This window comes from Spironucleus salmonicida, chromosome 5 (assembly GCF_000497125.1).
Source record: "Spironucleus salmonicida strain ATCC 50377 chromosome 5, whole genome shotgun sequence".
Lineage (NCBI taxonomy): Eukaryota > Fornicata > Diplomonadida > Hexamitidae > Spironucleus > Spironucleus salmonicida.
The window spans coordinates 132,285-160,277 of NC_090600.1; the positions used below are offsets into that span (position 1 = coordinate 132,285).

Genomic DNA, 27,993 nt, shown 5'->3' on the forward strand with positions numbered 1-27,993 from the left:
AGATTTAATTATGAAAATTATTCTTTCATCTTATACTTTACTTCACTCTATTGTTGTTGTACTCAAAATTAATAATAATGTTAACAATAGGTTGAAAACAGTATTACTAAGGGAGTAAGAATACTGGTAAGCCTATTGAATAAGGAATATAATTTAGAAGTTTCTAGTCGACTATAATAATAATTGATAATACAAATAGATATTAAAATATTGGATATATTTTATTAAATTAAGCTAGAGATATCATTAGTAATACAAGCAAAGAAAAAATATAATTACTTCATTAAATATTTAAAACATACTTAGAGTTATTTATAGCAAAGGACATAAATATTATATATTGTTAGAATATATTGTATATTAAACTATATTGTATTTACTTATAATGTAACCGAATTGCTATATTTCTAAGATTTTTGTAAGCTCTTTATTTTATTATGGCTAAAATATTTACTATTACAAGCTATTAGATTAAATAATATATTACATCCTACATTAAATTAACAATCGTTTATTGAATATAATTTCATATTGTTTCAACTATCTGAACAACAATACTTTTCTTTGCAACATTAACTCATACTAGTATACTACTACAGTTTGATGATTATAATTTATCCTGAAATTGTAGATAATCTAGTACCAGTTTAGTATAAAATTATCATGATTGGAATCAGTATAGATACTAAAATACTAAACATAAGCCTTGATCAATAAAACTTAACAACTAAATCTATAAAATAAAAATACCTACTATTCAACATATCAAATATTAGTCTAACCAGTTAAAACTCTACCTATTTTTTCATATATTTAGTAGTGCAACCAGTAATCATAAAACGCTCACTCCAACCACGCCTCCTTAACGCCGCTAACTACCCTTAAATAAACATCTGATGTCTATACGGCCTCGTTATATACCACGAGCTCTGAACCTCTAAAACCACCCCCTGGATGTAGTTTCGCAGTAAGACCTCGAGTGGAATATTATTATGTCCCCTCAACACTCATGGCTACGTTCTCGACGAATCCCTTCAGTACGCAGCGCAAAACTACCTCATTTTCATCCTCAACGGAGACGCTGCAAATCGTGAAATTGGCCGTTATGATGGCCATGATTTGGTCAAAAACACTACGTGCGAACTACATTGACCGATCACTTACACCATATTTCACGCAGAATTCCTTGCGATTTTTGACCGCTTCCCACTCCTCGAAGACATTTACTAGCGTTATGTGGTCACCTAGAGCGCTCTCGAAATTCGCTCGAAGCTTCTTCGTCTCGCCAGAAAAAATAGACTCCACAACCTATAATACAGCGACCAATTTGACAGTTTTGCGGAGGACGTTTTCATTGTACTACAAACTTGAAATTACGCATACGGCCTGATCTACTGCAAGAGGCAGTTTAGCACACTATAAACCTAGCGTGCTGAGCTGGAATGCGCCGATTTCAGGTCCAGTTTCCACAATTCCGAGCTTGAAAAGTCGTGCCAGAGCGCGTTTTTTACTAATTTGCTGCGGTTATTGCGGTACCTAAAACTCTTAAATTTTGCTAATTCCAGCTGCCAGCAACGTCAAAAACACGTCACTGAGGTCACTGCGCAAAATTTCTGGAATTTGAGCGTTTTTGAGCTCTGAAAATGACTCAAAAGTGTAGAGATGGAACACCTGGCCAGCAGAAATTCGCCCAGCGCGGCCAGCGCGCTATTGGAGCTGCGATTTTGCAGCTGGGATTGTTATCAGCCTCGAAAGGCCAGAATTCGGATCGTAAATTTTCTGCCGCACAAGGCCTGAGTCAACGACGAAACTGATGCAGGGAACGGTGATGGAGGTCTCGGCGACGTTTGTTGCGACGATTACCCGAATTTCTATGTTTTCCGGTTTTGGCGAGAAAATTCGCATCTGCTGCTCTTGTGGGAGAGACGAAAAAAGCGGAAGAATTTCAATTTTTGGGTCATTTTGCAAGTAAATTTTGAGCGTTGAAACGACAGTTTCAATCTCGCGCTCACCTGGCATAAATGTCAGAATATCACCTTTTATTTGTTAGCTTTACGACTAAATTATCTGGTAAATTGCAAGCGCGGTAGCCTCGATATAATTTCGTTCTGGTTGCTCCAAAAATAGATGTCTAATTGGATATGTTCGACCCTGAATATGCAGTATATTCTCGGTTTCAAAGAAATTAGCGAATTCCTAGCAGTTTAGCGTTGCAGACATAATAATAATCTTTAGTTTTGCGTTTTGTTGGCCCCATAGCTTAGCGAGGCCTAGCAAAATATCGGTTTGTACAGAGCGTTCGTGAGCTTCATCTATTATAAGAAAATCATCTGTCAGAAAAGAACCACGTAACGCTTCCCTGACAACGACACCATCTGTTGCGTATCTAATTTTTGTAGATTTATCCGTTTGATCTTAAAATCGGACTGAAAACCCAACTTGAGTACCGATTTTTACGTTCATTTCAAATGCTACGCGTTCTGCCAAAGAAATAGCTGCGACACGGCGCGGCTGTGTGACTGTAATACGTTTTTTAGTGTGAGCGAGCAAAAACTGTGGGAGTTACGTAGACTTTCCAGAACCTGTTGGGGATGATAAAATAGTGAACTATGATCGTAAAATTGCGTCTACAAGTTGGTGCTAATGTTAGTGTATTGGGAGGCTCATTGTGAAGCGAAATAAGAAAAGTTATTCCTAATATAAATATATAATAATCACTTTGGTATATATGTTTCACAAAAAAGACTATATGAATTAACTCTTGGTTTTTGGCGCATGTAGTTTCTACCCTTAGTAGAAGTTGCATTATTAATGCAAAATTCGTTATTACTGTGTTTGCATGAGCCAAATCCATTTTTGGCCATTTCGTATGCTGGAATCATGATAATATCTTTATTCTCTTTGCTCATTAAGTGTCCATATTAATTCAACACTGATTACTAATTTGAACTCATTTTCATTGGTTTATGCCCAGATGCACCGTAGGAGTACACCTGCTCTGAGGTTCTAGGGCGATCAGAAAGGAACATTTTAAGGAGTGCGAATGCGGGTAATTATGCTAAATGAAAAAACTCATGAATATTATATTATAATGTATAATATTTTTAAACCCCAATTTTTAAGTAAATGGAGGTTAGTAATTATAGGAGATGATAATTCGGCATAGAGAATACAATGGTAAAATTCGTTAAAAAAGTTATGTAATTAATTTTTTTAGTATTTCTAGCTTGTTATCAAAGAATTTTGCATACAAATATTATAATAAAAATATTTTACCTATTTTCTATATGAGTGGTTGCTACAAAATAAATTAATTTTTGTTATTAAGATTTAACATTCAGGATAAGCATATTCTAAAATAAATATAAGTAAACAACAAGTAATGGTCATTTCTTACCTTTTTTGATAAAATACTAAGCTAGACCCACACCAACTCTGCCAGTTTAAATCAATAGTATATAATGACACCTACAATCCTATTATCAGCAGAGACTACTGGTTCTGAGGTGGGATAGCATATGTCACCTTTTTTGTATCCAACGACACAGTCACTACACAGAGGATAACTATCCTTTACGATCTCTGAAAGGTATAATTTACAGAAATTATAAGAATCTTCCCACAGTTAACTATTTTCAGAACCATTGCAATAGAAAATAGAGATTGCTTCGTACTTGTAATACTTATCAGCAACACTATTTTAGATTTTGTTATCCATATTACTTCCATTGTGGTGACACAACTTTTAGACTTACAGTTAATACAAAAAGTAGCGAATGTGCACAAATCGCAGGTAGCATCGTAGGCTACACATTCCTTCGCAGAAGGATCACATACGTTTTTGTTTCATCTTAGCTCCCCCTGTAGATCGTGCATGCATTAACGACCGCGTTATCAAAAGTTTTGCAGCCTAGTCGAAAGCCCAGCCATATTTGCATTTTGTGCATGTTTCTCTACCAGTACATTCCCACAATCTTGCACGTAAAATTTGCAAAGTTACACGATTACAAATACACCTGCAATGTATTTAACCATGATATATCTGCGCATTAAGTACAATATAGCACAGGAGTTCCGGTCACGCAGGCGTATCCAGATCCCATTCTGACGTAGTCAGTTTAAGGTTTATATTATACTGAGCATATCCCAATTACTAGACAAAAATTATTTGTGTCATAGTTTTTAATTGAAATAGTAAAGGTGCTGCTTTAAGTCATTTTGAAAATCGACATATAATTTTAATAAAAAGTTTAAACATATATCCTTTTTTGTACCATAGAATTATAATTGAATATATAGAGTTTATTTTTTAATTATGATAGACTCATCAATTTTAGGTTATTTCTGATAGTACTCGAAATATTAGGAAAATGTTTATAAAATAATCTTATATTATTTGTATATAATTGATATATATGTAAAAATTCCTTTAAGTATATTGCTTTAAACAGTTTTCTTCAATTTATTCATTAATAGTCAATGAAGGCCTATGACTAAAACACAAGTATACTGTTGTGCTCTACTTGTTGTATATAGATAAATTTCAGTTATTCTTCTTACTTATCAGCAATAAATTTGTAGAAGTATAAATATTGCCAACTATATCTTCAATGTTTACTAAATAAATTGAATAATGATTGTATGATAACTGTTTACATAAACATATGAATACATGAAATGTTAATGAAAAAATACTTCTATTTATTTTTCATTATAACTAATATATTTGGTTTAAAACTCTAAGAAACTAAAATTGACATCTCAGTGGCAAACTATAATCAGTTATGTGATTTATTAATGTTATTTTCATTTTATGACCAATTACTTTTCGTGTATTAAGTAGTTAAGATAAATTTAATAGTTATTATATAATTAAAAAATATATTAGATATAAATATTAATAAATTTAGTATATTTCTATTATTTTTATAAAACAATAAACTTTATATTCATAATCTTATTACTAACTCCAAACAGTAATTTTTAAATATGAAGTATTCATTATGTATTATATTTATATGAATTTCAGTATAAAATCAGGTAAATTAAATTCTGCGTGCTTTTAATTTCTTGATTTTTTTAAGTTTCATTTAATAAATATGTACATTATTTTATAAGTTTAGTAATGAATCATTTCAGGAGATTTATTTTCGCTTTTCCTATAAAATAGTAGGCTAAACTACCTCCTACTACAGCGCAAAGAGCTAAAATTCCTATTACGATTCCAACGATCGCACCACTGCTAATTTTATTATCATTTATCTGCTGCGAAATATAACAATAGGCCCCTATTTGCTCATATCCTGTTTTACAAAATAAGCAGTCTCCATCTTTAGTTTAGTCAAAATTATGAAAGCAGGTAGCACATCCGCTATTATCTGCATTACAGGATGCACAATTCTTCCTACCCTCACAGTAACAGGCAGATGTGAGTCCATCAGAGCACAATATGTTGTTTCCATCTTTACAATACTTTCCATTTACATTTTATAAACAATATTTCTCACAGGTACCATTAATTGAATTTAAATTATATTATCTAATGCATTTATAACAAAATATATTATCTGAACATATTTCACAATTTAACTCACATTTAACACATACCTTTTTACCTGCATCACAGTATCCATTTCCTGTATCTTAACAATCCTTATTGATATTACAGGGCAATTAACATTAATTGCTCTCTTCACTAAAAATGAACCCTTCCGCACATTTTTAGCAAGTATCCAGCTAATCACAAAGCAAGCAATTAGAAGAACAACTTTCGCATTCATTTTTAATAAGAAAAGTTCCAGGAAGACATTTTATACACACACCATTTAAACATTGTTTACAATTTTGTACTTCATTTCGTCTGATGCAGTTGCATCCTTATCCTAGAATCATATCATCAGTGCACGGTTTACACTATACTTAACGGTTAAGACGTTAAGGGCAAAAATAATTTACATTACAGTTTTAACCAGTATCTGAGCAGTAGCCAGATTCTGTCATTTTTGAATTTATTATAGTTTTCTTAAAAAAATATTAGTTATTTTTGTGAAATTTGAAAAAATATTTTGTGGATTTGATTTATGAATAACAAATATATAATGATATAATTACACTTTATCTAATAATTAAGTATATGCAAAATATCTATTCTGATGCTAGTATCTTAAAACTAGTTTTTCATATATATTTATTTGAACTGAAAATAATATATATTCGTGAAATTTTACCCTATAAACGTTAATACATCTATTTATAGTAATTTATTATCCATTCCACTTATACTGAATATATATTATTATACTATATTTGAAAATCTAGTATGTAAACTAATAAGTAACTAGATCAATAAATTCCAGAGTATTAATCATTAAATTACCTTATAATATTTTAAAATCTTCCGCCAAAAATATGTTGTACATACTGTTTTTATTAATAATTTTTTTTAAATCACTTTTAAATATATTTTAACATCTATAGTAAGGTCTCTTAAAATTAAATGATTAGATTGATATAATAATATGAATGTCTATAACACAAATTAGCCATCTTATTATGATAAAGTGATAATAAACGTAATTATTTAAGTTTATAATTGTTAAATTTAATAAATCAATATTAATAATTAAAGTATTTACGTAATAATTTATAATTATTTTTTATTATTTATGTTTATTCTACTATTAAATTTTTATTAAAGACTTATGTTATATAATAAAATTAAAAAATTTACTTTTCCTATATATTTAATAGTATTTAAAATATTTACTTTTATAGCTTTTGAAAATAAAAATGATAAACATAACTAAAAGATGCAGATTATTAATTTATTTTTAATAATATTTATGAAAAATTGTTATTTTAATTTTAATATCCTATAATATATCATGAAATTTAATAAATAATAATAATAATAATAATAATAATAATAATAATAATAATAATAATAATAATAATAATAATAATAATAATAATAATAATAATAATAATAATAATAATAATAATAATAATAATAATAATAATAATAATAATAATAATAATAATAATAATAATAATAATAATAATAATAATAATAATAATAATAATAATAATAATAATAATAATAATAATAATAATAATAATAATAATAATAATAATAATAATAATAATAATAATAATAATAATAATAATAATAATAATAATAATAATAATAATAATAATAATAATAATAATAATAATAATAATAATAATAATAATAATAATAATAATAATAATAATAATAATAATAAATAATAATAATAATAATAATATTAATAAATAAATAAATATTTTTAAGTTTCAACTATTTAGCACTAAGTGAATACTATTATAACTATTTATTAAGTAATACTCTATACATTTATAAATTTATCATAATAGCATATGAAATAAGATTCTTAAATTTAGGACATATTTTTTAAAAGCTGATAACTAGCCTAAGTATTATTATTTTTTTTCAAAACGAAACTTCATAAATGACATGCCCCTCGGGATAATCGTCTATTGGAAACAATTGTTACTCTAATGAATGCATCATAGGTAATATTATTTGTGGAGGGCATGGTGAATGTTTAAATGAAAGTAATTCATGTCGTTGCTAACATAACTTTGTCGGTCCTTAGTGCACTGACTGCTCAGAGGGGATGGTTATGGTAAATAATAAAACTGAGTGTGCCAACGTATCTTGTGTTATAAAAGACACTATTTGCAGTGCAAAAGGCACTTGTGATGGCACCGGAAACAATAAATGTACCTGTTAGACTGACTACTCTGGAAAATTCTGTTAATGTGCACCAGGATAAAAATAGATAAGCGAAACAAGTACGGAATGTGCAGATGATCTATGCACCTCTCCCAAGGGAGAGTGTTTTGGTCGTGCTAACTGCATACTTAAAAACGATGTTTATAAAAAGTAATTCGTCTGCAATGGTTGCGGAGAATTTTTAGGAAATGATCCCGAAAAAGGTTGTACAGGATGTCTACGAGGCTATGGCTACATTTCCCCGGAATCAGAGTACATTTGTGTGGATGATTTTTGCAGAACCGGTACTACAGAGTGCAACGGGCATGGAAAATGCAGCAAATCTGGTATTTGCAATTGTAAAGATAACTTTGACTCATTTTCTGTATGCTTATTATGCAAATCAGGGTTTTAAATGGTAGGTGATCAATGTGTTGAAGATTTCTGTACCACAGGCAAAACGCAATGCAATGCTCGCGGTACATGTAACCAAGCAACATTATAGTGCAATTGTAGCCCGACGTTTGCCGGAAAATCCTGCGAACTCTGTTCAACCGGCTTAGTATTTGTTAAAAACAATACCTAGTGCATAAGTTAGGAATGTGTTTTAAACGGAAAAATTTGCAGCGAAAATGGTACCTGTTCTAGTGCGAATAAATGCATATGCTCGGGAAATGTTTCTGGAAAATACTGTTAGTGCCAGCCAGGCTTCAAGCAAATTAGTAATTCTAGCGCAGAATGTGCTGAATATCTGTGTGGTGCTTCTGATAATGTATGTTTCGGGCGTTCCACCTGCAAATTACAAGCTGATGTATTTAAGAAAGAATTTGTTTGTGATGGTTGCGGAAAATTTACTGGAAATGATCCAAGATAAGGATGCAGTGGTTGCCTCAAAGGCTATCAAATTATCAAGCCATTTGAAGATAAAGTTTGCGTGGACGAATATTGTATCACTGGGGATACTGTTTGTTACGGCCACGGAGAATGCAACCGCTCTGGCTTTTGCTCATGTTCAGATAACTTTGACTCCTCGTATAGTTGTTTTTAATGTAAATCAGGGTATAAACTCATTAATGAACTTTGCCTGTAAGATTTCTGTACAACTGGTAAGACATAGTGTAGCGGGCATGGAATTTGCGATTCTGAAACTCTATAATGCAGATGTCATTCAAGTTTTTCTGGTAATTCATGTGAAGATTGCGAGGATGGTATGATATTCATTAAGAATAAAACGGAATGCGCGTAACCTAACTGCATTATTAATGATACTATATGTAATAATAATGGAATCTGTGTAGGACAATACTATATAAGGTGCTAATGCTAAAATGATACCAGTGGTGATTTCTGTCAATGTCCTAAGGGCTATTCACAACTTTAGTTTGGTTAACTTTAATGCGGGCTAGATCTTTGTATAACTTCGCAAGAATCATGCTTAGGGCGTGGTAGATGCACACTTATAGGCAATGAATTAGTTTGTGATTCTTGTGGAAGTTATAAATTCAATGATCCAAGAAAAGGTTGTGAAGAATGTCTTCCTGGGTCAATTTATTTTGGTTCTTTAAGAGCTAAAGACTGCAGACCAGAAAAATGTATAACTGGCGACACGATATGTAACTATAAAGGAGTTTGCCAAAGCTCTGGAATCTGCAAATGTACCGATGACAATGCGGACCCCAATACAGGCTGCAAGTCCTGCCTGGCCAATTATCAGATGTTAAACAACGAATGTATAAACAAAAACTGTATCTATAACAATACTGAGTGCGCAGATAAGGGAAAGTGTGAAAACGGAAACTGCGTGTGCCAAACCCATTTAATAGACAACAATACTAAGTGTAGCACATGTAGTTCAGAGAATGCACTGATAAACGAATTTTGCACGGTATGTAAACCTGGGTTTGAACTTATTCGTGAATAGTGCGTTATGGCAAAATGTGGAGAAGGATAATTTTTCAACTTTGAGATCTTAAGCTGTGAGGAAATTGAATAAAAATAATCGGGCTCCGATAGTGGTTTGGTTGCAGGTATCGTTGTCCTAGCGTTGGTACTAGTAGGATTCATCATATTATCAGTATTTTTAATTATCAAGAAAAAGGGAGTCAATACTAGGAGAGATTCTATCGTTATGCCTACCAGAATATAAGAAATTACGCGTTAATAGACAAATAGTTCTCAGGGGTTAATAAATGAAGTTCCTTAATATGAGAAGTGATGGATAATTAGTTTTATTAATTTACAATAAATTATTATAAACTACTATATTAGCTTAATTTTACCTTATAATAAATATAATAATCGTGACTTTTCTTCATTAATAGTAACTTTTAGGTAATTATTTATCAAGCTTGTGTTGTAAAGAAAATTTCTGTGCTATGATGCTTTTGCCTGCCGTTTTTCATATAAAGTAATGTTAATACACTAAATTGTATTTACTTAAACTGTTATTTGTTCAAATAAATTAAAATATTAGCCAAAATGTATATATTTTTATTACCCACATTGTTAAAATAATATTAGCCAAGAATATAATCATTTTTTAGCTCTATGAATATATCAGAAAATTATTTCATAAAATAGTGCATAAATCATTCTCGCAATACTCGAGAAACATAAGTATGCAGTATTGAATACGTTTTAATTATTTATTCTTAATAATTTTATCTTGATATATAATATATGATTCGACCCTATTAAGAATCGTTTAACATTTTGTTTATTACACAATGTAAACTTACAATATTTTAATAATAAAGTATCATATTTACAATAAAACTATCATATTTAGTTTCTAATATATAAATAGTATATAATCTTTAACAAGTATTATTGCTCTTAGAAGTTCTTAAGTTTTTATAACTATAATTATAGAAATTACTATTATATCTAATAATAATATTAATGTAACTGGTTTTTAACTAATAAATCCCGTATCTAAGTTTTTATTAAGAATTATACTAATATTTTAAGTAGTAAATATTTATTCTTAAATCCATCAATCCACTAAATATATTTACTATAGATATCCATTTTACATATTAAATATAACTAGTATTTCCCCTCTGATCTTGTTTATAAGAAGCAAAATTAATTTTATAGCTCAATTTCCATGTAGAAGTAATAACTTAAGCACACTATTTAACACAAGTCAAAGTAATTATGGTAGCTAAATCATAAACTTGAACGTATTACCAAAAAGTTGACGATTAACATATGTTGATATTAGTATTAGATACTATACATCTATAAAATGCTGTGCCCCAGTATACTTTCTCTGCTATTTAATAATTTAAGTAGACTAAAAAAGTAAATATGCATAATATCTTATGTTTGTCTTTAATAAAGCTATCTGACGATTAAAAATAGTTACTGTTATTAGCAAAATTTCTGCAGCCAATCGGGTACAAGTAAAAGTATCTATAAGAATATAAAAATCAAGCATACGTTTATGATATATTGTAGGAATATATTAGTAATCCTTTAATCTAGTTTGTTATAGTTATAATAGCATTTGGTGTTAAGACTCTTATGTGAAGTATACAGCAAATATATTGTCTAATCTGAATTATTAGTATAACTGTAGTTTCCGATTTTACACCTAACTTCTTTTATTGATCAAGTGATAACTGAGTTTTTTAAAGGCAATCTAGTATTTTTATTGTCTCATCATTATAAATGAATAAGATTTATTACTAATTAGCGTCAATATTACATCTAAAATTATTAATGGTTATATATTATATTATAATAAATTTATATTAAATTAAGATAATAACGATATTATACCTAAAATTTCAATAACTATGTAAAAATTAAAAAATGGATAGTTAAACGTAAAGGTAGAAATAATACAAAATTATAGTTTCAGTATTATCTGTATGGGGAAATAAATATTATAAAACTTATAAATATAACTAGGATTTTTGATCTAAAATAATTTATTGCACATTAGTATGTTTGTTTGTCTACGTTAATTTCCATTAAAATTTAAATATTGTATTATGTATAAACAATTTTTATAAAAAATATCTACAATTAATACTGAGGTTATTAATATTGTAAAAACTATATTTAAAATACAATCAGAATAATGATATGTTACCTTTAATTTTCTAATTGAACTAGCAGTTATACTGGTATTTAATTAATGTATTTTAATCATTTATACTTACTAGTTATACTACAAGAAGAAACTATAATAAGATCTAAAATATGTCAATAAACGTATTAGAGTAATTATAATATCATATGTTAAGCAATTTTATCAGAATTTCAAGTATAAATTAAAATAAATAATTATCTTTACATTTTTTACATAAGATAATGATTTCAATACTAAAATATTTATTGTACAAGTTAACTTAATTTAGATTAGAAGCATATTTCTGAAAATTAATATTCTTATTAGTCATTCAACATAAACAATAAGAACATTAATACTTATCTGTTAATTTATGTTTATCAATTTAAAGCATCATAGCATTGCGGGTTAATCTTATAATGTGGAATACTAAGTGTTAAGAATAAAATTGATGTTACTATTATTCTAGCTTTTATATTAAATTAATAAATTATTTTCCCTAAAAACTAACTATTCGATTGCCCTTAAGCGCTTAAAATAAATAAACTTTTATAATAATGAATCATAAATAACCATATGCTGTGTTCAGCCTTAAATAATGGAAGTGATCTTATCTTATTTACCATACCAAACACCAATTCTTATGAAATTTTTAAATTATTATACTTTTCAACCTCATTACGCCTCACTCACTAACAGTTTTTTTGCTCTTCTAACCAAATAATAAGCAACTCCGCATCCAACTACCCCTACTACTGCGACTATTCCAATAACAATTCCAGCAATTGCACCACTACCAATTTTGTTGCTTTCCACTTCTTCAAGTTTCCAGCACAAATCGCCCAATTTTTCATATCCATTAGAACAAGTTTGACATTGGTCAGTGAGATTCTTTTCTATACCTGGCAGGCAGGTAGCACATTTTTTATTATCAACTGTACAAGTAGCACAATTCAAACTCCCGCCGCACTTACATGCAGAGTCTATTCCTTCACCGCAGATCGTCGCAACACCTTTTTTGCAGTATTATCCATCCTAAAGATTGTCGCATTTCGGCGTACAGAGACCGCCCAAAGTGGTTGTTTTATTCATAGAATCACAGGCGTTGCATATTTCCACTGAAGAACACAGTTAGCAGCCGGGTGGACACGCCGAACATGACTTTGTTTAACCGTTACAGATACGATAATTTATATCTTAGCAGTCTTTGTTAGACTCGCAACTCATCTCGCACTATTATGTTAATGCATTAAGCACATAGTTGTCGGCACACTATATGCAAGATTATTCCTAAAAACAGTGAATGCAACCTTTTGGGCACAGCTTGCACCGTGAATCTGAGTAGTAAGAACCCTTTAGGCATCTTGCGCAGGTGCCTCCATTGCATTCTTTGCAGTTTACGTTTACTTACCCAGCTTTACAGTAGCATCCCTGGCCTAGAATAATATTATCAGTGCACGGTAAACATGGGACTTGATTAGAATCTAGTGCAGGGCAGAATTGGTCAATGTTACAAGTAGGTTTATCTTTGGAACATGTTTGCACAGCAGCCATTTTTAGATGAAATATGATAATCGATGATATTAAAGCAATTCTTTCTTTAAGTATTGTGTGCAGTTTTTTAATATGGAAACTAGCTTTGGTGGCTAATATGATAATTTTGTTATTAGAAAAAATAATATAATCAAAAGTTTAAGACAAAAATAGAATATTACTATTTAATTAATGCATAATTTAATATAATTTATAATTTTGATAACCTATTATATAATAATGTATAAGTTAACCAGAATACAAATGAGTTCGACAGCATGCTCATTTGGGCAGCAGTCTTAGCTATTTAAACCCTAAAAATAATAGTGCACTATAAGTCTCAGTGTCATAAACATGCACAGCTTATTTTATATAAAGTTGCATCATACCAGTTCCTCTTTCTATAAGCAAATAAGTTATCGATCGATTTAATGATAACCTTATATTTATGGTGTCATAAATATCATTACTATTCCACAAAAGCTATGCTTTATTTAACGTTAGTAGATTGCCAAAATATTCATATGATGAAATGTTTAAAAATAAAGAGGTAGCATACTTGCAAGTTTTAAGGAACTAATTATTCATATTCCTCAAATTTACTAATATAATATATTAATCTTTATGTTATTGAAGCTACTCTAATATGATTTTATTCTATAGTCCTAATTTACTTTATTTAATTCAATCACTATTACTAAAGTAGTATAGTTACAATTGTCAATATGAAGGGTTTATTAACATTTTGAAGCATATGTCACAAATTACCAAGTTAACTTAATAATATTAATGAAATATAGTTATTAATATAATTAAAAATAAATTAATATAAGACTATGTATATCATTGTTAGTTCAATTATTAAGAATACAAATATAATTATAATTGACATAATAATATTACATATATAAATCAAAATTAATGTATAAATACATTGAAACAATTCATATATCCCGAAAAACATCTTAAATTTATAATTAAGTACCGTATACAGTCTTATACTATCAAATCTAGATTTTATCAATAATAATTATATGGTATATATAGTGTTATAATGTAACTATGACGATTCTATAGTAAATTGCATACTCGGTTATAACTTGATAATAACAGGATATATCTTAAAAAATATTCTAGTTTTTCTTAAAATATATAATCAATATTTATATTATTTATTAGGATAATTAATTATATTTTTTACAAGAATGTCAGGTGGTGGTAAGTGTAGAAACACTTTTAACTAATGCAAAGCGGATTACTTTTGTCCAGATTTTGAAACTACATCGACAGTGGATTGTGTCCCTTGTGCAGAGATCACTCCAGCCCACAAAGGTTGCAACTGTGTAAATAGTGTGATATCTTAAAATTGTAAATCTTGCGTAAACTAGGTGTGTGCCTCATGTTTGGATGGGTTTAACTTCGTATCGGAATCAAACACTTGCGTGAAAAGTGGAGACCCCAATCCTCCTCCTGTTCCTCCCCCAGGACCAGTCGATCCTTCAGATCCAGGTACCACAGAAGAATCAAACAAGCTCAGTGGTGGCGCTATAGCTGGTATAATCGTAAGTGTTATAGCCGTTGGTGGGGCTGTGGGTGGCGGTTTAGCTTACTACTTTATTAGAAAGTCTAAGCTTGCAATAGCTAGATAGTGATCAATCAATTATTAAGTCATATTAATAACGCAAACATACACTATTACAATAATGTTATTCATATGTTATTGTGACTTTCACTACTTTAAATGAAATATTTACATTATTTACAATTTTAGCACCTAGTCAAAATATTATCAGTACATTTTAAGACTGGTAGATAACTTATTAATATCTAAGCAAATAAAATTTAAATATAATATTAAACTGATATCCTTTAATATTAAATGATTAAATTAAGTATTTTTATGTACTTTACAAATACATGCTTGGAAGATGCGATATGTCACTTAGTAAATGTTAAATTCTGTAAACTTTTAATGCAACGTACAGATAATCAGGATAATATAAGTAATTGGTTGGATTAGCATAAATACTTAATCGCAGCAATCATTTGAATATTATTTGCCAAATATAAAGCATAGTTAAATACAAAATTAAATATAAATAGCGATAATATTATATTAGCTTATATTTTGTATAAATATAATAATATGTTCAAAATATTAACAAATTAATTATAAAACGAAAATTAGGCTAATATTAGTCGAAGATATATTAATTACATATGTTTAACTACAATACTAATACTTAAACAATTTATAATATTACAGAATCTATGCAAGAAGAATAAAATTAGCTAAATTTTACTATCCCTTATAAATATATACCCAATGGTGGAATAGGATATTTAGCAAATCATGATCCTTGGAATATTTATTATTTTAATATCATGATAGGCAATTAGTATAAAACTTTAAGTAGAACTAAAAAATGTAATAAACGAATTTAACTATAAATCTTACTTAACAAATATAAAATACCTTCAACTTTTATAAATACTTTAATTATTAAAAAGTTGATATTTTTTGGTAATTATCTATTTTATTTCACTAATATAGATATTTATCATCCTAGAAAAAATTGTAACAAATGGCTTAATTTACAACCAAATCTTATATTACAACACTTTCTTTTAAAAATGCTATACTTATTATTTCCGAAATTTCAGAAGATTTCACTCGCAAATTATAGCCTAAATAATTGAATTCACGTTCAAATTAGATTACCCACTTTGTTTTTCAGCATCAAAAATATTTTATATGACACTATTTTTAATATTTAAACTGTCTGAGTTTCTAGAATTTGTTAATTCCTCAACCTCTAAGGAAAGTTCCTAAATGATCTAATTTTGTTCACATATTTTGCTGCTCTGGAGTGCAATTGTATCGATATATTATGTCGCCGCATACATGTTTTGGTCCAAAATATTTGTGTCAGCCTAAACTTTAAGTCTAAAATCATTATCTAACTGGTTTATTATTGCACATAAAGTATCTTTGAGAAACTAATTTTCCGTTTCCAGAGACGTTATGGATAGTTATTTTTTGACATTTTCAGCTTTTAGTTCTTTTAGGTTATTTCTAAGGGCGACTTAATCGTTATAGTATTTTCTTAGGAGCACACTGGTTTCAACGGTGGTTAGTTAGGCTGTCTCGATTGATATGCTATGATTTTGATCCATCTTTATTAGTATGATTATTTATATAGAATATATGTTACAGTTAATAAAACTTATAAACAATAATTATTATAATATAATAAAAATAATACAAATGCAACGAAAATTAACTCTGTTGCTAGTTGAAGCAGGATGCTAGCCTGTACCCCCTGTATTTGCAGAGGAAATTAATCTTGCAAATTTTCGTCTTACTGATATAAGTTATATCTAAAATTTCCCTCAACTCAAGCATGTAATACTTTGGCATAACAATCTCGTTTCTCTGGATCCTCTCAGGTGCCTTAAAAACCTAGAAAAACTCTGGATGGGATCCTGCCAAATTTAATTCAGTTAAGATTTTTCGTTTCTTTAAAATTTTCCACTACTTTTTGATCTAGAAGCTTCAAGTCTATGGATTTCTCAAACAATTTCCATATCTAAAAGTGCACCTAACCTTGTGAAGTTAACTCTAGAAAACAATAACTTTGACGTTTTTGCAGCTCTAATTCCTTTAAAAAAATTAGAAAAACTGCGATTTTTGAGCTTGAAATTGAATAAAATTTGTAGTAAATTGGGTTACCGTGAGAAGGTTTAGGGAATTTTAGGATAAATTCTCGTCCTTGATGATATTGGAATTGATATAATGTGAAAAATATGAATAAATATTTTAATATTGAGAATTATACAGTTAGAATCACAAAGTGTTTAATTTTTATAATTTTAGTGTATAGTTTTATTTTATATTATTATTCATTATAAAACTAGTTTTATTTAGTTTATTCCTCTACATTATTATCGTAAACAATCAAAATGTGTTTTTCTAGTGTTGCAATGATAATTTCACTGTTTGGTCATTTTTACTATATTTCATCTCCTTTCAACCAATGTTTAAGTTATATGTCATAAAATTCTGTTAATGTTTCCATTCTCAATTAAAATTTTGAGTTCAAATTTACTGGGAAAATAGTCAACTAGCTAGACGTAGGACCAGAATTTGTTTAATAAAGTAGATGGAAGCTATTTAGTTCAGGTTTCGTTAAATTTAATGAAAAGATGTATGTTGATTAATTTGTAGTATTTTTTACTGGAACTATGCAGTTTGTTGCTAGTCTGATTTTGATTTTAATGTTTGTGGTACTTCTCGGATGCTGGATTGAATAACGAAATTTCAAACTAGAAGTATCAGAATTAATGGAATACAAATGAAAATATTTAATTTTAAATTGGTTTTACAGTATAACTCTGTTAGTTTAAGAGTATTTCAACTGCTATATCTATAATTATAACACTTTAATATTTATAAAACAATAATATAAGCCTTCACTTAATAAAATCTAAAAACTCTTCCTTTAGAACACTTTATGCTAACGCTAGCTTGTCTGGATCATTTTCTTAATATGATTTAACAATACTTTTAACCTAGGATACCATCAACTTTAATTTGTTTAAATCTTTTCCACGTTTTTATTATGCAAATAAAAATGCAAATGAAACTATAAGAGACAATAGTAATAACTTATGTTTTAATATAGCCTTAATATCATTTCTAGCTAATAATAAAATAATAAAATACGTGTAAATTGGTAATTTTCTAGCCTTAAGTTCTGGTTAAATAACAACCTCTTTTGTTTATTTTTATAATAACATTGTGTCTATTAATTCTTAATTCAGTGATATTTGTAGTTCCTAAAGTTGTTATTCTTCAACTACTTGATGCGGAAGAAATCCTGATTATAAATTAAGAATTGATTATTTACTATTTATATTATCCTTATTTAACTCCATAATTCTATTTGAATTATTTTGTATGACGAATGCAATAATTTCCTGAATGCTTTAGTTATAATATTTTCCTAATTACTTTATTAAGTAAACTCTTTATCCAACCATTTTAATTAATCCTTCTGACTTACCAATGATGAAGTTAGAGATAGCTTTATTATTAATATCATACGCCGAAGAGATTCCTATTTAATTTGGAAGTGAGAACATAATATGCGACTCGGAAAATGATTTTTCTATACTTAATGATGTTTAAATAACTATACTTTATCTTTCATCTACTAATTGATCATAAAAATCTTCAGGAAGTAGCTCAATTAATTTAGCAACATCTTTTTTAATTGATACATAAAACCTATCCTTTTAAAGTTTAAAATATTACGATATTAACAATTTTACAAACTTATTTTTCATTAATTCCAACTAATTTTATAATTCAAATTACTACTCGATAAAATTTTCTGATATGTGTATCAAAATTGGTAATAAATACATCATTTCAAAAAAGAAAGTATACAACTAGGATATTGAAAACTTTTAAACTATTTCTAACGAAATAATGTTTAGCATAAATAAAGACGATAAATTACCAACAGAAAATTCTAACTAATCCGCAAATGGGATACTTAAATCTATTTTTAAGTCAGTTAAACTAGATATTTTAGGTTTTACAAAGTCTTATACTAGCTTAAAAAGTTGAAATAAATCTGAAAGTCCATCTAAAAATACACAATTAAGACATAATTCACCTTCTTCTACTTAATAATTGATATGTTCTTAAAACATGTTATCAATTTATACAAAACTGTCAAAAACTCCTAAATAAATGGATTGTACGAAATCTTTTTATTATTAATTAAAAATATTTTGAATTTCGTTCTCAAAATCAATTTCTAAGTCATTAATAATTTCTTAAGAAACTCCACTTTTCTTTTCTAAATAATTATTAATCATTTATTATTTCGAATCGTATAATCCTTAAAAATCAACTTTACAAACAGCTTTAAGCAGCTATCCAATCTTCGAATTAACCTAAAAAGCACCTATTGAACTAGATAGACATAATTCATGTTCAATAAGTCTAATTTTACAATCTGACTATTATGTTCTATCTTAAAATTCCTTAAGACTTGCTTATACCTCCCTAGAGAACTATATCTATCTCATCAACATCATTTCGCGCCCTAAATCTAATTCTTCATCAGAATCTACTAAATTCCACAAATTCTTGAAGTAAATAGCTCTCAGTTCTTATGGAATCTACGCATTAAATGATCCTTACTCTCCTAAATACTTTTTCAAAGTTTGAACACCAATATCATACTATTATTTTTGATACTCTCTGTGAGCTAAGAAAAAGAAATTTACATTAAATTGTGCACTAAATTCTAGAGTTGATTACTCTTTCCAAATTGTTAATATATCTTCTTAAATCTATTTTTCTATTAACCTTAAACTTTCGTTGTTTTCGATTTTTGAATCTCTAACGCAGAAAATCATTGAAATTTTATTTGTATTTTCGCGCTAATTCTTAATTTTACGAGTGAAAATAGAAAAAACTTTGGCCAAAATACCATAACCAGACGCTTCATAGCGTCCAATATCATGATCCCATATATTAATTATAAAAACATCTCCAACTGCACAAGCAAATGCAGCGAATTTCTCAGAAACGTGTTACTATTAGAAACGACGTTCTCGCGAATCTGTACCTTCTACATCAAAAATGAGATACTTAGATGATTGTACGGCTATAACGCCTTTTGTTGTTTGAGATCGTGGTGTAGATAGCTCTAAAGTTTACAATTTTGTATCAAAAAGATCGTTAAGTAGAGTTGATTTCCCTGATGATTGCGGACCAAAAATAGAAATAGCTGTAAAAGTCATGGGTAAATTTTATAAAAAACTTGTAGTTGCTTCAGTTTCAATAAAATGTTGGTCTTAGACGAGTTAAAGGCTCATTTATAGTTAAATTAAATTAAATTAGATATATAAATAATATATTACTAATTTTGTATAATAATGTGAAAATGTTTGGTTCGTTAGCCCATCATTTTGCGAGTCCATTCGTTAAAAAATTTACCTTTTAAGACTAATACAAGCCATAAATCGGTAAATTTACACAGAAATTGGACAGGATATTAGGAAAATATATATAACCAATTGAATTTTAAAAATTTAAACATAAAAATTCTTATTCTTACTTAGCACAATTAGATAAACCAGATCTAGCAGCCATTTATACTTTTTCTGCGGATAGTAGGCCAATTGAAAAATTTATCAAAATCAGACGTGAGGTTGTTGATGGAAAAGTTGATCCTAGTCTCATAAAATGGTTTTAAGATGCTTCTATAAGTGGTCAATTTTATGGCTCATAGGGAAATTTGGGGAAGTTAGATTTGAGAAAAGCGTTTTTGCAGTTGGTGATAGAAGACATTGCGGAGTTTTAACTTCATGATTGAATAATCTTGATATACCATAGAAAATATTATTTATATATTTCTATTATACATAAATCTTGTATACGTAATATTTGGTTAAATTTAGTATTTTATCAAATATTTATTGGTTACAATTTGACAAAGTTTATCAACCAATTTTTATGAAAATTTAATATTTATATGAAAGTGTTTTAATACTACTAAAAATGATTCACAAATTATATTAAATTTTACAGATAGCGTTTAAAATATATATTAAGTATAAATTAATTCTTGATTTATTTTCCATTTCACCAAATGCAGTTAGCTGATCTCAAACCCAAAGAACTTTGGGATGAATTCTTTGAAATCTGCAAAATACCTCATGGTTCAGGAAATATTGATGCCCTTCGTGCCTTTATCAGAGCTCGTGCTGAGTAACGTGGCTTTAAGTGTGTTGAAGACGGTGAAGCTGGTAATCTTTTGATTGTCAAACCTGCTGATCCAGGTTTTGAAAATGCACCAGTTATCTGTTGCTAAGGTCATCTTGATATGGTCTGTTCTAAGCGCTCAGACTGTGCTCACGACTTTATCAAAGATCCTATCAAGCCTCAAATTTCTAAGGTTGACGGAGAAGACGTCGTTATTGCTACTGGAACCAGCCTTGGAGCTGATAATGGTATCGGTGTTGCCACTGGTCTTGCTTTGATATTCGATAAATCTTTCAAAACTGGTAAGATTGAAGTTTTCTGCACTAAGGATGAAGAAACTACCATGCACGGTGTTTAACATTTAAAGAGCGATCTATTGAGTGCTAAGTATTTACTTAACCTCGACTCTGAAGATTTAGGTGTTATTACTATTGGTTCTTCAGGTGGTTTCTGCTAAACCATCACTATTCCTCAGTATCCCATTTAAGAATGCAAATCTTGCGACTGTGTAACATTAACTGTTAAGTCTTGTTCTGGTGGTCACTCTGGCATTGATGCTAGTGAATACCACGCCAATGCATCTAAGTGCCTCGGTCGTTTGCTTGATCTTGCTGTGTCTCATGGAGCTGGTCTTTGCAAGATTGTTGGTGGCGTTGCCCACAACGCTATCCCTATGGATGCTACTGCATGTGTTTGTTTTTCTGGTGTTTCAAAGGGTGATTTTCTCACTAAAGCTAAGGTTTTAGGTGAATTAATCAAAGGTGAATTTACTGCTACTGATGCTGGTATGATTGTTGAAGTGAATGACAGCTGTGCTTGCTGTGAAAACTGTAAATGCATCTCTAACGAGAATGCTAGAAAGATTGTAGACTTCTTAAATATTGTCCCTTCCACAGTTTTAAGGATGAGCTAAGACGTCAAAGGCTTAACAGAATCTTCTATCAACCTTGGTAAGGTTCGTTTCAACTCCGTTGATTAATCACAAAATTTCTTCTTGCTCCTTGCTCGTTCCTCTATCAACTCTTTCCTACCTTATATTTAATAACAGTTAAATGCTTTAGCCCGTTTAGCTGGTTTCACCACTAGCGATATGTAGGATCCTTATGGCGGATGGGCTCCTAATACTAAGTCTGCTTTACTTAAGATTGCCATATCTGAAACTGCCAAAGTTATGAAGATGAAGGACTCTGAGGTAAAGATTGAAGCTATCCACGCTGGTTTAGAATGCGGTGAAATTATCTCGAAATATCCTCATATTGAAGCTATTTCTATCGGTCCCACCATCAAGAATCCCCATTCTGACCGCGAACTTATTAAGATCAATACCGTAGAATAATTCTATCAGATCACCAAGAATATCATCTAGGAGCTTTCTAAGTGATACATATTTTTCACAAATTTATCAATTATAACCAAAAATCTTCTTAATTAAAATCTTCTTCTAACTATACAAGAGCTTAAATTCCAATTTTTCTTAAAGCTCTACCACTGTACCCCTCTAGTTTCGCACTAGCCTACTTAACAAGCTCTTTGTTTACCTCTTCACTGCTTATTCCAGACCAAACACTTTTGAGTATTTCTATTCTTTCGGTTATATTTGGTAATTCTATCTATTAAATAATATCACATCTATCAATAAACGCGGGGTCTAATTTATCTGTTAGGTTAGATGTGCAGATTGTAATTATATTTGGATAATTTCTTAATTAATCAAGTTAAGTTAGAACTGCATTCGCGGCTCTAATACTATCAGTAGGTTCATTATCATTATTACGCGTACTAGCCAGGCTTTCAATTTCATCAATAAGAAGAAATACGGGATTTGATTCAGATTCTTCTATAATTTAGTTAAATAATCTCTGTACTATTTTTCCTGACTCTGAAAAATATTTAGAAAACAGCGCATGAGCATTAACAGTAATAAGAATAGAGTTTTTAATTTAATATGAACAATTTTAGAATATCTTCAGCGCTAAAGATGTTTTACCGCCTCCTGGAGGTCCTGCTAAAAGTAATAGCTTGTGCAAATGTAAAGATGGATATTTATTTGCCATTATAAATTTAACATAATTAGATAATTTCTTGATAACTGATTCAGGAAATTTAAGAGTATCATTTAAAATTTCGAGTTACTAATGTGGTAATGGTTATGAAACGTACATAATAGTATTATTTATCTCTAATGGTTCAGGTTATTCTGTTGATAACCAATATTAAAAAACTTTAACATTATCACAAGGTAAAATCCTAATTTAAGCATCGCTATATTCAAATTATTACGGAGGAAATAAACTATTGTTGAGAATATACTCAGATAGTTCAGTTATCTAAGTAGAATCGAATTCAGTTTTGTTTATAATATGAATTTCCATTTAGAAGTAGTAGAATATGAATATAAAATAATAATATCATTATTTAAAAATTAGTGAAAAACAATATCCAAGTAAAATAATAAAACTAGATACAATTTACCACTTCGCACCCTCTATTATTACATATTAATTCATCATTTATATTCTGCAACCTTTGAGTGAGATTCCCACCAAAATAATGCCTAAAATAATCAATAGTTGACCAAACCAATAGAATCTTCGAAGTATGAGGCGAAACTTCTTTTATAAATGTTTAAATCTACTTATATTCTATTGGATTATTTTCTAATTTATCTGCTAATCTTACAGACATTAAAAAACAATCTGTTATATTTCGAATTATATATTCAGAAGATTTATAACCTGTATATTCTAATACTTAAACACTTGAAAATCTTAACAAATTATCAATTTATTAATATTTGTGTTTAGTTCAAGTAGAAGTGTCTGATCTAATCGCGGTGTCAGAAAAATTAATTTTTAAATATTTTATACTGCTATTTTTGGTAAAGTATTTGCAAATATAAATGTTGGCTCGAAAGATTATTCATAAAATTAATTATTATAGAAATCTTATGATTAGTATGTATACCTTTCAATAAAATGAAGCGACTAATGAAAAATATGGTTTTAATTCAATTATGTATATATAGCCGGGGTTTGATTAAGTTATTTCTTTATTAATAATTATACTATTTATTATAAGGCTTTGAAATCAGATGAAATAAAGGCTATCAGTGGGGGTTCATTTGATGATAAAATCTATGACATTTATTAAACCTTAAATATATTATATTATAATATTAATCTAATTAATTTATAAATTTTTAATACCTTGTATTTGGTAAAATCATTTATTCCTAAAATTATATCAAACCAAGACGAATTATAAACCTATAAGACCAAACTTTTCAGATTACTTAACTGCATACTAAAATTAGTAATTCTAAATAAGTAAAATAAACCATTCATGGATCACAAAGAATGACTTTCTTCAATGATAACCCGATTTTGGTATTGTTATTTCTAACATTAACCTCTGGCTAAACCTTATTAAGCTAATAACTAAATTTCACCTCAACCCCTGGCATCCCTACTCTTGAACAAGTTAGCAACGGCACTCATTAAATATTCTTATAGTAATTCTTGACTTATATCTTCTTATTATTATACATTAACATACCGTATTTTATAATAGCTAAACCCCTCTTATTATATAGGAAAAATTGCTCACTGCACGCTGATTCTCCATCTTACGTCGCCAACCTCGAAATCGTCCTCCTCGGCCTAGCAGCCAATTTCAACGCATAAATCTCCATTCACGCGCTCAGCGATTTTCTTTACAATTTCGCCAATTTCAGCTTCCCCGGAAACGATTTTAACCGCTAAATTCCTCCTCTCATTCAGCTAGAGCCCGGCGCTCTTCCTGGCCTGTTGAATTCTGCTGAAAAAGTCTCTTTCGAGCGCCAATTTGACCAATTCTGCGTCCTGTTTCAGGTCGAATTGCGTCAAAAATCCGTTTTCGTCAGCACTTGCCCCGAACTCTGCAATTGGGGCTAGGTTTACAGCACAAAACTCTTTACTAATTGTTATGTTCTAATATACAACTTCGCCTTCATATCTCAATTTTTTGACCAAATCTGCATCCATCAAAGCGCAAAATTCCTTCACGGCCTTTATGGCTCCAGCGAGCTCTTTTCCAGTAAATACTTCGCGTATTTTTTTGAAATTTGGCTCCAGTTCAATTTTCGCGTAATTTGCTTCACCAGAGACGAGAATTACATCCAAAACGTTCAGTTCTGATGCAATGTAAAATTTCAATGTCTAGAGATGCGAAATGATCAATTCAGAGTCGTGAACGACCGTCACAGAGCGCAAAGGTGCTTTAAAAGATGAAATGTTGCACTTATCTCTCCTGCACATTCTACCAAGCATAATAACGTTTTTCATAGCTTCTATTTTTTCAATTAAAAGTGGGTCATTGAACTGGAATGTTCCTGGTTAAATTGCTGGCATTTAGTGGAAGTGGATTGATTTGAAGCGGTCTTCTTCAGGAAGTAACGGCATAAGTTAGTGATACATATACTCAGTGAGGAATGGAGTAAATGGCGCCATTAATTTACAAAGATTGATTAGTACAAAAAAGAGAACATTTAAGCAGACCAATGACTCGTTGGAGTCGTTTAAGGACTCAGTGCCTTTCATACGAGAACGATTGAAACGGATGTACCAATTTGTCAAATCGTTCAAAAATTTAATAAGCTCTGGAAGTACGTTATAAAGCTTATATGCTTCCATTTCACGTTTTACCGTGATTGTAAGCTTTTCAAATGCAGCTAAAACCCACTTATCCATCACGTGTTCGACCTTTTCCGTCAAGTTTATTATCTCAAATTTTATGTTAGTCTGTTGATATCTGATAACGTTTTATGCGAAGAATCTGAAACTGTTGAACCATGGTAAAAATACGTCTTTAATGACATCTTTAACACCATCATAACGGAATCTAAGCTCCTAGGCTCTGACTGCTGGGCTTTAACACAAATACATTCTCATAGCATCAGCACCATAATTATCCAAAACTTCTTCAACTGGCGGATAATTTTTGAGCCTTTTGCTCATTTTCTGTCCATTTTCTGCTAAAACCAAACCATTCACAATGCAGTGTTTTGCAGGCGGTTTGTCGAACAGAATTGTACTAAGAATGAGAAGAGTGTAGAACCATCCTCTAGTTTGGTCCAGGCCTTCAGCGATGAAATCAGCTAAACCATCTTCTTATTCTCTGAATTGAGTATCTGAGAAAGGATAGTGAGATTGTGCATAAGGCATCGAACCAGACTCAAACCAACAGTCGAATACAGGTGCTATACGTTTCATTGGAGGATAGCTAGGGCCTCTAGGATCTGGAATTTCGATAGAGTCGACGAATTCTCTATGGAGGTCTGTCACAGTGACACCTGATAGTTTTCGGAGTTCTTCGATAGATTCAATACATATTAGCTCTTTTCCGTCTTCTGATGACCAAACTGGGATTGGACAGCCCCAGAAACGGTTCCTTGAGATAGCCCAATCGCGAGCATTTGCTAACCAGTTATGGAAGCGTTTTTCCTGCACAAAAGATGGCACCCATTCTGCCTTTTTATTATTTCTAATAAGGTCTTCTTTGATATCTTCAACACGAACGAACCAGGAAGGAATCGCGCGGTATATTAATGGAGTTTCAGATCTCCAACAGAAAGGGTACGAATGAGTGCAAGTTGCTTATGAAAATAAGCGTTTTGACTCTTTCAAATGTTTGCAAATTGATTTATCAGCATCTTTAACATAAATTCCTTTGAAATGAGTGACCTCTTCAGTGAATTTACCAGATTCATCTACAGGACAAACGATTGGAGAGTCTTTTGTGATAATACCAGCCAGTAAACATACACGATAGTCGTCTTCACCAAAGAATGGGGCCATGTGGACAATACCAGTACCGGAATCAGCAGTTACATAATTATCAGAAAGAACACGATGAGCGTTATATTTTTCAGAATATGCACTGAAATAGTCAAACAATGGCTAATATTTTAATCCTACTAAATCTTTACCTTTAACTTTGCGAATAATTTCATATTTGACCGTTTTATCCTTTTTATTTTCAGGATAAAGCTCAGTGATTCTATTCTCTAATACTATATATTGGCTCGATGTTGCGAGATCTTTAACTTGAATATAATCAAAACCTTCATTAACACAAAGGGCTAAATTAGATGGTAAAGTCCAAGGAGTAGTTGTCCAAGCACAAATAGAGAAATCTTCACCAATTACTGGGAATGAAACGATACAACATGGATCCTAAACATCTTTATAATTTTGACCTGCTTCAAAGTTTGAAAGTGAAGTAGCACATCCAGTTGAGTAAGGCATAACTTTAACACCCTAATAAACCATATTCTTTTGCCAAAGTTACTTAAATACCCACCAAACAGACTCCATAAATTCAGGTTTGAGAGTTTTATAGTCGTTCTTGAAATCAATCCACCTTCCAGAACGCTTAACAATAGTTTCCCACTCACCTGCATATCTTGTAACAATAGCGCGGCATTCTTCATTATAGTTATGAATACCCATATCACGGATCTATTAGGGAGAAGTAATACCAAGCTTCTAGTCAATTTCATACTCAACAGGTAAACCATGAGTATCCCAACCAAAACGGCGAGGTACATATCTGCCGTTTTAAGACTAATATCTACAAACTACATCTTTGATAGTTCCGGCCAATAAATGACCATAATGAGGTAAGCCCGTGGCAAAAGGAGGTCCATCAAAAAAGTGGAACTTAGGGAGGTGTTCTGTAAGTTTCATCTGTTCTTGGAAAGCATCAATCTCTTCCCAATAGTTGAGAACTTAAGTTTCCATCTAAGGGAAATTCAGAGATTGGGGAGGTAGATCAAAGTCAACAGGGTTGAACATTAAG

The 27,993-nt window shown here is 30.0% G+C and overlaps 17 protein-coding genes across 17 annotated transcripts; 6 read left to right on the forward strand and 11 right to left on the reverse strand. All coding sequences in view use genetic code 6, as the record gives it.

Annotated features, from left to right (window-relative positions):
- Positions 1 to 843: 843 nt before the first annotated feature.
- Positions 844 to 2,667, reverse strand: SS50377_24645 (Pre-mRNA-splicing factor ATP-dependent RNA helicase; the record flags this gene model as incomplete). Its single annotated transcript, XM_067908486.1, has 1 exon — positions 844 to 2,667. The coding sequence occupies one exon, from the start codon at positions 2,665 to 2,667 to the stop codon at positions 844 to 846; it is 1,824 nt and encodes a 607-aa protein (XP_067763307.1).
- A 47-nt stretch (positions 2,668 to 2,714) lies between these two features.
- SS50377_24646 (uncharacterized protein) lies at positions 2,715 to 3,029 on the reverse strand (the record flags this gene model as incomplete). The annotated part of the gene is made up of 1 exon (XM_067908487.1): positions 2,715 to 3,029. One exon carries the CDS (start codon positions 3,027 to 3,029, stop codon positions 2,715 to 2,717), a length of 315 nt encoding a protein of 104 aa, XP_067763308.1.
- Positions 3,030 to 3,072: 43 nt separating this feature from the next.
- On the reverse strand, positions 3,073 to 3,645 carry SS50377_24647 (uncharacterized protein; the record flags this gene model as incomplete). The annotated part of the gene is made up of 1 exon (XM_067908488.1): positions 3,073 to 3,645. The coding sequence occupies one exon, from the start codon at positions 3,643 to 3,645 to the stop codon at positions 3,073 to 3,075; it is 573 nt and encodes a 190-aa protein (XP_067763309.1).
- Positions 3,646 to 3,686: 41 nt separating this feature from the next.
- On the reverse strand, positions 3,687 to 4,217 carry SS50377_24648 (uncharacterized protein; the record flags this gene model as incomplete). Its single annotated transcript, XM_067908489.1, has 1 exon — positions 3,687 to 4,217. The coding sequence occupies one exon, from the start codon at positions 4,215 to 4,217 to the stop codon at positions 3,687 to 3,689; it is 531 nt and encodes a 176-aa protein (XP_067763310.1).
- Positions 4,218 to 5,130: 913 nt separating this feature from the next.
- Positions 5,131 to 6,000, reverse strand: SS50377_24649 (Cysteine-rich membrane protein 2; the record flags this gene model as incomplete). Its single annotated transcript, XM_067908490.1, has 1 exon — positions 5,131 to 6,000. One exon carries the CDS (start codon positions 5,998 to 6,000, stop codon positions 5,131 to 5,133), a length of 870 nt encoding a protein of 289 aa, XP_067763311.1.
- A 1,490-nt stretch (positions 6,001 to 7,490) lies between these two features.
- On the forward strand, positions 7,491 to 9,971 carry SS50377_24650 (Tenascin-like protein; the record flags this gene model as incomplete). Its single annotated transcript, XM_067908491.1, has 1 exon — positions 7,491 to 9,971. One exon carries the CDS (start codon positions 7,491 to 7,493, stop codon positions 9,969 to 9,971), a length of 2,481 nt encoding a protein of 826 aa, XP_067763312.1.
- Positions 9,972 to 12,512: 2,541 nt separating this feature from the next.
- Positions 12,513 to 13,391, reverse strand: SS50377_24651 (Cysteine-rich membrane protein 1; the record flags this gene model as incomplete). The annotated part of the gene is made up of 1 exon (XM_067908492.1): positions 12,513 to 13,391. One exon carries the CDS (start codon positions 13,389 to 13,391, stop codon positions 12,513 to 12,515), a length of 879 nt encoding a protein of 292 aa, XP_067763313.1.
- A 1,184-nt stretch (positions 13,392 to 14,575) lies between these two features.
- On the forward strand, positions 14,576 to 15,022 carry SS50377_24652 (Cysteine-rich membrane protein 2; the record flags this gene model as incomplete). Its single annotated transcript, XM_067908493.1, has 1 exon — positions 14,576 to 15,022. One exon carries the CDS (start codon positions 14,576 to 14,578, stop codon positions 15,020 to 15,022), a length of 447 nt encoding a protein of 148 aa, XP_067763314.1.
- Positions 15,023 to 16,040: 1,018 nt separating this feature from the next.
- Positions 16,041 to 16,547, reverse strand: SS50377_24653 (uncharacterized protein; the record flags this gene model as incomplete). Its single annotated transcript, XM_067908494.1, has 1 exon — positions 16,041 to 16,547. One exon carries the CDS (start codon positions 16,545 to 16,547, stop codon positions 16,041 to 16,043), a length of 507 nt encoding a protein of 168 aa, XP_067763315.1.
- A 91-nt stretch (positions 16,548 to 16,638) lies between these two features.
- Positions 16,639 to 17,172, forward strand: SS50377_24654 (uncharacterized protein; the record flags this gene model as incomplete). The annotated part of the gene is made up of 1 exon (XM_067908495.1): positions 16,639 to 17,172. The coding sequence occupies one exon, from the start codon at positions 16,639 to 16,641 to the stop codon at positions 17,170 to 17,172; it is 534 nt and encodes a 177-aa protein (XP_067763316.1).
- A 161-nt stretch (positions 17,173 to 17,333) lies between these two features.
- SS50377_24655 (uncharacterized protein) lies at positions 17,334 to 17,729 on the forward strand (the record flags this gene model as incomplete). Its single annotated transcript, XM_067908496.1, has 1 exon — positions 17,334 to 17,729. One exon carries the CDS (start codon positions 17,334 to 17,336, stop codon positions 17,727 to 17,729), a length of 396 nt encoding a protein of 131 aa, XP_067763317.1.
- A 114-nt stretch (positions 17,730 to 17,843) lies between these two features.
- On the reverse strand, positions 17,844 to 20,267 carry SS50377_24656 (Protein SEY1; the record flags this gene model as incomplete). The annotated part of the gene is made up of 1 exon (XM_067908497.1): positions 17,844 to 20,267. One exon carries the CDS (start codon positions 20,265 to 20,267, stop codon positions 17,844 to 17,846), a length of 2,424 nt encoding a protein of 807 aa, XP_067763318.1.
- A 68-nt stretch (positions 20,268 to 20,335) lies between these two features.
- Positions 20,336 to 20,767, forward strand: SS50377_24657 (uncharacterized protein; the record flags this gene model as incomplete). Its single annotated transcript, XM_067908498.1, has 1 exon — positions 20,336 to 20,767. The coding sequence occupies one exon, from the start codon at positions 20,336 to 20,338 to the stop codon at positions 20,765 to 20,767; it is 432 nt and encodes a 143-aa protein (XP_067763319.1).
- A 276-nt stretch (positions 20,768 to 21,043) lies between these two features.
- On the forward strand, positions 21,044 to 22,537 carry SS50377_24658 (Aminoacyl-histidine dipeptidase; the record flags this gene model as incomplete). Its single annotated transcript, XM_067908499.1, has 1 exon — positions 21,044 to 22,537. One exon carries the CDS (start codon positions 21,044 to 21,046, stop codon positions 22,535 to 22,537), a length of 1,494 nt encoding a protein of 497 aa, XP_067763320.1.
- Positions 22,538 to 22,547: 10 nt separating this feature from the next.
- Positions 22,548 to 23,528, reverse strand: SS50377_24659 (ATPase associated with various cellular activities family protein; the record flags this gene model as incomplete). Its single annotated transcript, XM_067908500.1, has 1 exon — positions 22,548 to 23,528. The coding sequence occupies one exon, from the start codon at positions 23,526 to 23,528 to the stop codon at positions 22,548 to 22,550; it is 981 nt and encodes a 326-aa protein (XP_067763321.1).
- A 36-nt stretch (positions 23,529 to 23,564) lies between these two features.
- SS50377_24660 (uncharacterized protein) lies at positions 23,565 to 24,299 on the reverse strand (the record flags this gene model as incomplete). Its single annotated transcript, XM_067908501.1, has 1 exon — positions 23,565 to 24,299. The coding sequence occupies one exon, from the start codon at positions 24,297 to 24,299 to the stop codon at positions 23,565 to 23,567; it is 735 nt and encodes a 244-aa protein (XP_067763322.1).
- Positions 24,300 to 24,758: 459 nt separating this feature from the next.
- On the reverse strand, positions 24,759 to 27,989 carry SS50377_24661 (Isoleucyl-tRNA synthetase; the record flags this gene model as incomplete). Its single annotated transcript, XM_067908502.1, has 1 exon — positions 24,759 to 27,989. The coding sequence occupies one exon, from the start codon at positions 27,987 to 27,989 to the stop codon at positions 24,759 to 24,761; it is 3,231 nt and encodes a 1,076-aa protein (XP_067763323.1).
- Positions 27,990 to 27,993: the final 4 nt, after the last annotated feature.